The 10,641-nt window shown below is 43.2% G+C and overlaps 1 protein-coding gene across 1 annotated transcript in view; it reads right to left on the bottom strand.

Annotated features, from left to right (window-relative positions):
• Nucleotides 1-5,411: 5,411 nt before the first annotated feature.
• Nucleotides 5,412-10,641, bottom strand: part of LOC113013978 (atrial natriuretic peptide receptor 1) — a 45,569-nt gene continuing 40,339 nt past the window's right edge. Inside the window, exon 7 of the mRNA XM_026155248.1 lies at nucleotides 5,412-6,289. Coding sequence (XP_026011033.1) covers nucleotides 6,032-6,289 — 258 coding nt within the window. The 3' untranslated portion in view covers nucleotides 5,412-6,031. The remainder of the gene's footprint in view (nucleotides 6,290-10,641) is intronic.

The raw sequence follows: 10,641 nt of genomic DNA, 5'->3' as shown, positions 1-10,641 counted from the left end.
ATGCCAGGACCTGACAGGGGAGTGTGTTGCATTAACAAGGTGGCTGGAAAGCTGCACAAACATTTAAATAGTTATAAATAAAGGAATTCACCTGTCTGTAACACTGTGTGCTCGGGTGCTTTCCAACACAGCTACTAAACACTGACCAGTGAAGCAATAAAAAAGTACCTAAGTCAAGGGATGAGCTACCATTGAGTCTACTAACAACAGAACACTTAGTAAAAAAGAAAAAAAATGATATTTATATATATATTTATATTTATACATATATTGGTAAATGGTAAAATGGCCTGTATTTGTATAGTGCTTCACTAGTCCCCTAAGGACCCCAAAGCGCTTTACACATCCAGTCATCCACCCATCCACACACACATTCACACACTGGTGATGGCAAGCTACATATTGATTATAATTCTCCTCATTTTGAACCATAATGAGTGCTAAGGTGATGATGGAGGGTGACCGCAGCAAAGGCTTTGGCTTTGTGTGCTTCTCTTCTTCAGAGGAGGACACTAAAGCTGTAACAGAGATGAATGGACGTATTATGGCTACAAAGCCACTGTATGTGGCCCTTGCTCAGTGGAAAGAGGAGCATCAGGCTCATCTAACCAACTAGTACATGCAAAAGATGGCCACTGTCCGAGCTGTGCCCAATCCTGTCCTTCACCCATACCAGCCTGTCCCACCCTCATGGCAGCTATCCCACAGGCTCAGAACTGTGCTGTGTTCTCTGCCAAACAGCTGGCCCAGCTGGAAGTTCTGGAAGTGCGCCCTCAGCACTTCCAGAACATGCCGAATGCTATGCGTCAGTCAGCACCCAGGCCTCAGGCCTTAAACACCATCTATACAACCACCACCAACAACAACACCCAGGTCCCACACTGATGGCTGCTCAGCGTACACCCACACAGGCACTCAACCAGCGCCCTGCAAATGCTTCAGCTGCCGCAGCCCCAGTGCGTGCCAGTACAAATATGCTGCCGGTCTCTGGTCCTAGCAGCTGTCAGGAAGCCATTGTTTAGGAATGGAAACAAGGGGAAAAGGCTGAGGTACCCTGAATTAAACAAGAACAGGACTGAAAATCAGTGGCAATAGTTCTCATGGAGTGATGAAAATTTCTAATTTTGACTTAAACTGTTATCATTTGTGACACCAAAGACCCCACAAGTACACATTGTTGCAGTGTTAGTGATGTTTTTGCAGCTATCTAGCCTCTAGACAGCCTGGCCTCTTCTGAAGACTGATTAGCCAATCAAATTCATCCAAGAAGGCAATTTTTCGTGAAAAAATGAGCAGTACTCAACTGGCCCAGGAGCTCATCGATCCAGGGCGTGGGATAACTGAGACACTTTATTCATGGTAGTCAACACAGAACTGTAGAGACCCATCTTGGGGCTACACCATACTCTCTGTGACTCTTCTATTTTTCTCATTTTCAGTCTTTCAGCCATTGGGGGCAGGGATAGCTCAGTAGGTAGAGTGGTGGCACCATTGTAAGGTCAGGGGTTCAAATCCACTGAATGGCTACCCTGAGGTACCCCTGAGCAAGGTACCGTCCCTACACACTGCTCCCCAGGCGCCCAGTGGCTGCCCACTGCTTCACTGAGTGAATGGGTTAAATGCAGAGAGGAATTTCCCCACAGGGATCAATAAAGTATACATTATTATTATTTCTTTCTGAACTATTTTCGTCTCATGCTCAGGTAACCTGTAGGGCCGTGAACTCATCGTCATGCCAGGTCCCATGTTAAAATGGTGCTCTGTCAGTGACATATGACTGGGCAACATACAACATTGTGTGGCTCCTCCTCTGTCCGACACTACCATCTCAGAGTCAGTGTCACCCATTCATTGTGTCACTACGAAGGGTCCTTGCCACTTGGAAAGTACACAGCAAATCCAGCATGTCCAAATTAACACTGTCGGATTTGATTTCAACACTATTAAAGTGTCTATATGGGTCCACACCAGAGAGTGTTAATTTAACTCTTTTTGGAGAGTTGGTACGTTAACTCTGATTTAGTGTTAAACACCAAATCTGTCTGGAGTTGATAATTTAACACTTGGTGTTAAGAGTTTATATATTAACTCTCAAAGAGTATTTTAGTTTAACTACGTAAGAGTTATCTTCTAATTCATTCTAAAAAATGGGAATTTTACTGTTCTGAACTTCTAGAAATTTCTTTTGGAAATAAACATTTACTAAAAAGACGCAATGGTTTTTGAAAAACATTTATTCTGAACTGTGCACTACAATTTCAAAACATTTTCTGAAAGATGTAACAGTATACATGTTCTCACTTTCATTAGAATTTTGTTTATCAAAAGGTCTGACATGGTAAATGCAAATAACAGCATTCTCATCACTTATTTCTTCAATACAATATGCATGTCCTTCATTCATCCCTTTGTGGAACTTCAACGCACTTCTGCTCTCCCCCATATTCCATCTTCACAAGCATATCCTGTGCGGAGATTGACTAAAAATTAGTTGACACTAATTAATGGCACAAATAATCCAGTAATCAATTGCAGCACAGTAAAAAAAAAAAAAAAAAGGAATCCTCTTTGAGCCATTACTTGTGTAAAGTATTTTCCCAAAAGACAAAGACACAGGCAACAGGTAATACTGAACTAAATGTAAAACCTCAACCTTTTTCATTTTTACCTAAACCGTGTGCACAAAACTCTGGAGGGATCTATGCTAACGTAGAACCCAGTCAGGACACCTGCTACTGCTGTTTGCTCGTTTTTTTTTTTTTTTTTTTTTTTTTTTTATGGGCGATCGTTTTCAGGCTTCAAGCAGCACCATTATACCAACATTTCACATTCTAGACATTGTTTTAGGTGTATTTGACCAAAAGTTTGACTGAAAATTCACATGCAAGCTTTTTTCAAGGCTGTGGTATTTGCCCGCAAACAATACCTTTCAGCTAGCTAAAACAGAATATTATGCTATCAGCGAGCAACATGGCTAATGCCTTTCACACAGCTTTGTCTCAACTCCAAAGAGCCACAGAAGTAAAAGCTCATAATAATAATTGAAACAATCTTTGAAAAAATGACTTACCAAGCATGGCAAACAACTCAAATATGTAGAGCAAAATGTTCTGAAACGGCTTCACGTCAGCTTCGTTTGGAGCCGTGCTGGGGGCGGAGTCTGTGAATTTACTCTGTTGGTGTCATAGCCCCTCTAGGAGTTAAGAGGTCAAGAGTTAATGTTTCCATTGTAACACCTCCAGATTTGACAGAGAAACACTCATTTTTAACACTCGATTTTAACTACTATCATTTTACACCTCAGAGTTACATTAAAAGAATGTGACTCTGCTTAGAGTAAAATTAACTCTACTTTTGCAAGGAGACTATTAACACCAAAAAATTTAACACTTTTGAATTTGCTGTGTACCTTTGAGCTCAAAGAAGGAAGCAGTATTGCCTGATCCTAGACCCTCTGTTGTCCATGTGTTGCAAATTATCTTGTGATAACAATGTGTGTAGTTTTGCTCTCCCGTCCAGGACCTATTGAATTTTGCTCTTAGCTGGGCTTGGGCCTTCCTCCCAGTTTTTAATAATTAGGGTCAACACACCCTGTGTCTTCCTGCCAAACAGTAGATCAAGGGGGAACCTACCCAAATGCAAACAACCGAGGGTCTAACCAGCAATCCCAGTTGTGCTCATCCTCGTAAATGAACTTCTGAATCATGGACTTTGAAATCTTATTCAGCTGCTCGACCAGCCTGTCAATCTGAGGGTGATAGATGCTGATGCAAACATCTTTAATGCCCAGTAATTCATACAGTTCTTTTAGTGTGGGAGACATGAATGCCCTGGTCAGACAGTATCTTTTTTGGGATGCCGACTTGGGTAATTACATGAAAGAGCACCTTCGCCACACTCTTTGCAGGAATGGAGTGCAGGGGCACTGCTTCAGGAGATCCCATTACATAGTTCACTAGAACTGATGTAAAGCAATATCCCCAATTTAAATAAAAAAGACTAAATGTGTGTGACGTGGTGTGGTCTGTGGCTCAGCTGCAGGAGAAGGATGGGGCTGTGGGTTTAGGGGCAGTGCCAGGGAAGACTCCAGGGGAGTGTTTCTAAATGTTGGGGCTTCAGAAAATCAACACAGTGTCAAGCACCTTATCCACAGAGAAAGCTAAAAATAACTACACTAAAATAAACCAACCAGAATACAAATGTAAATAAGCAAGAACTAAAAAAGAGGAGTCACGATATAAAGGAGTTTAAAAATCTGAAACAAACAAACAAACAGAACATCAAATAACAAGACTTCAGTAACAAAAACCCCTCAAAACTGGACCAAAGCCCAGGACCATATCAAGTTTTGACTTTAGAGCTTGTTAGATTTGCACAGACTCTTTTTTTTGTGTTGTGTACTATATTTCCATGTCTGTTTGCACGTCGCTGCACCTATTCCCAATTTTCAAAACATCAAGAGAAAAAGGGTGGCTCAAGACCTTTGTACAGCACTGTAAAATGACATTAATTCTATCTAAGACCTACCACATTAATGAAACATCCATTGTTTTTAATAAGCTGTACAAACAATAATGGTCTGGAATGTATTAGACAAAGTTGTTCACAGAACACAAGGACATAAACCTACAAACACAGAGGCCCACACAACACAACACAAAGAACACAAGTTCTTCTTCATATTAAGTCAAAATCAAAACCTAAGAAGTAGAAACCTTCACGGATCACATCAACTCAGTGGTTAAAAACAAAGTTTAGGGAGGAGGATACCAAGGATAATGGGTTACCATTCCTGGACAGTGTTGTGCTCATTGAAGAGGATGAAAGCCTCGACATTGAAGTTTACCAGAAACCCACACACAAGACAAGCGCCTACTCTTTAACTCCCACCACCCAACAAAAGTCCAATGGCAGGACATTTCTCTTGTCCAGATCAGGCTGGCTGTTCCACCTGATCACGCCCCTCCAGATCTAGCTGTCATTGTCATTGAAGTCTGTCGATACGAAGTGTGGCATCATCCAGAACCCCACCCAGCAACTCCAAGAAAGTTGAGTACTCTGAACTATTATTCAGCACAAGAAAACAAACCTTTTGTCTACTCGGAGAAAGCAAGAATACCCACTCTTGCCCACTGCCTCTAAGGGACACTTGAGACTGAGTCCAGTCCCTTGCCAGGAGCCTGGTTCTGGGGCCATTTTCAATATCAAGCCTAAATACTCTGAGCCAATAACTTTGGAAAGAAATTGGACTCAAAAGGATTAAAAATGTGTGTATGGTATGTTAATAAAGATTTACAAAAATGTTCAATCCACACACAAATACAAAGCAATTTAACCACATGTAAACTATTTTGCAAATGCATGCACCTAAACATGAATAACTACGGATCATTTACACATAATTTATGAAGTTCAACTTCACATGATTTTCACTTTCAAAAAGCTTTCCGTGCATCTAGATGTCTAAACTACATGTAACATCCTTCTCACTTACAACCTTAAATACGAGTGCACAAATTGCACAGGTCACATGCCCACGTGGGGACGAATTTCATGCTGCCAGCTTCACATAGACTCACAAATGTAAGCTGCGTTCAAGATCTTGCTGTCATCTGGCCTTCTTCTAAACAGAACTCTACTGGAAAACATAGATTTACCAATTACAGACACTACACAGTACCCTGTGAAGGTTGATATATATAGTTTAAATAAGCTGATGCTGTGGATGATAATGTATGCATTTATAACCCTTTTGAGCCAAAATTCTCTTCATAGATAACCACCTTTGTGTGTCTGCTTGGCCTGATTGACACTGTTGGCGTGTGTCTGATGACAGAATGTCGAACTTTCTTTGTAATACTTGGTATGAGTGAGACTTTCCAACTCAAAAGTTCAGGAAGGAAATTAGTATGAGTTGAAATTTTTTTTATGTCAGGTGACAACTAACTATGTCTTTCAGCTGTTAAAGCGCTACCTGCAACAAACTAATTTCTCAGATTCTCTTAGGTTAATTTATGCTGGCAGTTATTGGCTACACATGCTGGTTGGAGACAGGAACCAGATCAGGTTTGAGTCCACTGCTATGCTGGCTGGGTTGAGGACTCTTATCTCCTCCCTGCAGTCCTCCAATCATGGAGCCAAGGGTACTGCAGCTGCTGCTGTAGGTCTCCATCTGAGCTGCCATTCTCTTGCCAGGTTTGTCTTTCGGTGGCTGTGGCGAAGTTTGGTTCATGAGAAGAGACACTGGAGTGGTAGCCTTCTCGGTCAGACTCTGCACTGTCACTGATGACTGGCATAAGTACACATGGAAGGTACATTCATATTAGAAAAGATACATAGCTTTTTACACAATTCCATATGATTGTTATTCATCATAGTCGGTTTTAGTTTAGTTGTTTTTATTAACATAACACCGGAAGAGGGTTACAAGAATACCATATGACCAATCATATAACTGTCCCACTCTCATATTTTATGTTCCCATTAGTCCCAGTATATACTAAACATTAGCACTGTTTTCTGTAATCTGCCTGTAACACTCTTTTTCCACATTAAAACCAACGAATTGTGAATAACAAGGTTGGGAAATTTTCTGATCAATTTATAATGCGTACAAAATGCAATGTAGACAACAAAAAATAACATTAAAAGTATGTTTGTGATTATGGTGCTGTGGGGATATATTAATTCATTGCACCAGACTGCTACTGGCAGCAATACTGACTATGAGGTGAATCATGTACTTGCTATTAGATGATAGAGCTACACTATCTGTGTTATATAAGTGTCAGTAAATAAAATTATGTTAAATGTTTTTGCTCTCATAAATGTATTCAGTTCAATGCGTTTTTTGAAGCTTTTTAGCTATTCAATACAATTCAATTAAAATGTATTGATGCAGTGCCAAATTACAACAACAGTTGCCTCAAGGCGCTTCATATTATAAGGTCAAGACTCTACAATAACACAGAGAAAACAGAGAAAATGCCAAGAATCATATGATCCCCTATGAGCAAGCGCTTTGGTGACAGTGGGAAGGAAAAACTCCCTTTTAACAGGAAGCAACGTCCAGCAGAACCAGGCTCAGAGTGTGAGGGGAGGGAGCCGAGTTGGTTAATATGGAGAGCCAGAGATGAATAACAATTAAGAATGGGGGAGATGAAGAGTGGGGCACAATGAGTGAAAAAGGGTGAGCAAAAAAGAAACAGTCAGTGTATTGAGCTGTAATGTCCTCTGCCTCTAACGCCTTGCTAGAGTCGACATTCAGACTAAACTCCTCTTCAAAATGACCACGCAGACAAGAGGGTTTGACTTCACTCCCTTTACTTAGGCCAGTTGAAGTAGGGTAAAACTGAGAAAAACCATGACATGAAATGCTCTTAGAAACCATAGATGAGGAGAAATACACAATAACAGTACAATGACTTGTTTAGCCGAAAGCGTTAGCTAATTCCCTCTTTACAAACGTTTCTATTAAGCAAACACTGCAATCACATTTCTTCAAGTAGATTGTTCATTAGTAAAGATGGAACAGAATTACATACCGACAATGCCCTTAAAGACCGTCTTAAGGGAGACAAATGCCACTACAGCAGCGGACGGGAGAACGGGAGAAGTCCTTTCCCCAAACAATAACATGCGCTTTCTGATGACATCATAGAACAGAGACGGATTTGAGCACGTTACACCAGGTCATGCCAAAAGGGGGCACTAAAGAGTAACTTTCTCAGGGAAAATCTATTTAAACAGAATACGGTTACATGGTGACAGAACACTCCCCGTCTGAAACTCAGCAGGTTTCACCTATTAATATGACAAGGTCAAACACATTTCAGTCATCTGGAGGAATGAGCAAGATCATCTCATTCACGGGTCGGACGTAAAGCTTTGGTCCCTCTTTCTTAATGACCTTCACTTGCACTTTGCGCACCCTTCCGTCTTTACTGGGATACACATCGACGATGATACCTAAGGGCCAGTCGTTCCTGCTACACTGACTGTCCTTAAGAAGCACCACACTTCCTTGCTTAAGGTTTGGCCGGTCAGAAGTCCACTTTGTTCGACACTGTAGTGTTGACAGATACTGTTTCCGCCACCTGTCCCAAAATGTGTTAGACAAGCTTTGGACCCTGCGCCACTGTTGCTTCAATAGGTCTTTATGTCCAAAATCTCCTTCTGGTACTGGGCATGGACCTACTTTCTGAGTAAGCAATGAAGCCGGTGTAAGAATGAAAGGATCTGTAGGATCATTTGACACGGGCACCAATGGTCGACTGTTCCCTATGGCCGAGACCTCAGCCATGAATGTTGTGAGTACCTCATGCGTGAGTTTGGAGGAGCCCATCTGAAGAAGCATCGAGTCCAGGATACGACGTGTGATGCCGATCATCCTTTCCCACGCTCCTCCCATATGAGAGGAATGTGGTGTGTTGAAGGTCCACGTACATCCGTGTTCTGACAGAAACCTCTCCATGTGTTTCCCATCAAGATTCGAGGGAATCCCCATATCCTTGCAAGCTCTGGTGAAATTAGTACCCTGGTCGGAGCGTATGCTTTTCAAAGGTCCTCGAATCGCCATAAACCTTCTGAATGAGTTTATGAAACTGGAGGCATCCAATGACTCAATTACCTCAATGTGTATAGCTCTGACACACAGACAGGTAAAGAGGACAGCCCACCTCTTACTTTCGGCGTGGCCTCCTCTCGTGCGACGGGCTGATACAGACCAGGGCCCGAACACATCAATGCCGACGTTGCTAAAGGGTGGTTCCATGCTGAGCCTGTCAGGTGGCAAGTCTGCCATCTTTTGGACTTCACACCTCCCTCTCAGCCTTCGACAAGTGACACACTCGAAAACGAGTCTATTAATGCATCTCCTGCCACCAACGATCCAGTAACCTGCAGCTCGGACAGCCCCTTCAGTGAAAAGACGTCCTTGGTGACGTACCTGCTCATGAAGGTGACGCACTATGAGAGTGGTTACGTGATGCCGTCCAGGCAGGACCAGTGGCCGTTTCTCGTGGAATCCTATTTTTGCCTCAATGAGGCGACCCCCGATCCTTAACAGCCCGTCTGAGTCAATGAAAGGATCCAGGGCAACGAGTGGGCTGCTCTTGGGAATGTTGGCGTTTGATGCAAGACACTCCAGTTCTTTCCTATAGACCTCTTGTTGAACTGCTTTGATAATGACTAGCTTACTCTGTTCAAGAATATCCCTGGTTGGGGGTGTGCTGCACTGGTGCCAACCCTCACATTTCTGAGCGACACACTCCGTTCCTTTTTTGAAGCTCTGAACAATGTGAATAAGGGTACCAAGAGCCCTTATGAGGGAACCCCAGCATGAGAAGCGATTGAACCGCCCAGAGCCGAGATGTTTGAGGACAGTGACCGACAGTGTTGTGACTTGAGGCCTGATTTCACTGTCTTGATCTGGTTCCAAAAGGTCAAACCTCTGTACCACCGGTGACGCCCCTTCAAGTCGAGACAAGAATGCCGGTCCAGAGAACCATATTGTGTTCTCAAGGTGGTCTGCTGTGATAGACCGTGAGGCGATGTCTGCGGGGTTGTCTTCTGAGCAGACATATCGCCACTGCTGTGGCGTAGTGCTTCGTCTGATCCTCTGGACTCGGTTGCTCACGTATACATAAAACCTTCTCTTCTCATTGTAGATATATCCGAGCACCACCTTACTGTCTGTGTAGTAGGTGACTGCGTCAAATACAATGTCTATTTCGGAGGTGATGACCTCAGACAGAGTTACTGCCATGACTGCTGCACAAAGCTCCAACCGAGGTATAGTATGCTCTGGACGTGGGGCCAGTTTGGCTTTACTTGCAACCAATCTAGTGCAGCATCCCCCATCTGCATCCACAGTCTTCAAGTAGGCAACGGCAGCTACTGCTTTCTCTGAGGCATCTGAGAAGACACAGAGTTCTGTTAACTTGACAGTAGATGGTGACATGTTTGAGTATGGTCGGGGGATCCTCAGATGTCTTAACTCCTGCAGAGAATCTCTCCAACTTTCCCACACCTTTTCCTTTTCTGCTGGTAATGGGGTGTCCCAATCTGAAGATTGTGAGGCCAGTTCTCGAAGCAGCAGTTTCCCTTGAATTGTCACGGGGGAGACGAATCCTAGAGGATCGTACAGGCTGTTCACCGTTGAGAGAACTCCTCGTTGAGTGAATGCCTTTCTCTCGTCCTGGACGCGGTAAGTAAAACAGTCTGAATCCAAGTCCCAGTACAGCCCAAGGCTACGCTGCATTGGTAGAGTGTCAGCAGTAAGGTCCAAATCTTTCAGGTCTGTGGCATGATCTTCACTGGGAAAGGCCTTCATGACCTCCTTGCTGTTCGAAGCCAGCTTATGCAGCCTAAGGTTAGAGCGAGCCAGCATTTTTTGAGTTCTTTTGAGCAGGTCGATAACTGCGTCTGTTGTGGGCAAGGACTTTAACCCGTCATCTACGTAAAAGTCACGAGTGACAAACTGTTCTACGTCCTCCCCATACTCCTTCCGGCCTTCCTGTGCTGCACGTCTAAGACAGTAGATAGCCACAGCCGGCGAAGGACTATTTCCAAAGACGTGCACGTTCATACGGAACTCCATAATCTCTTTCTCTGGGTTGTTCTCTTTAAACCAGAGGAACC

Source organism: Astatotilapia calliptera, chromosome 20 (genome assembly GCF_900246225.1).
Source record: "Astatotilapia calliptera chromosome 20, fAstCal1.2, whole genome shotgun sequence".
Taxonomy (NCBI): Eukaryota; Metazoa; Chordata; class Actinopteri; order Cichliformes; family Cichlidae; genus Astatotilapia; species Astatotilapia calliptera.
The sequence above is the reverse complement of the archived record's forward strand: the minus strand, read 5'-3'. Positions and strand labels throughout refer to the sequence as shown.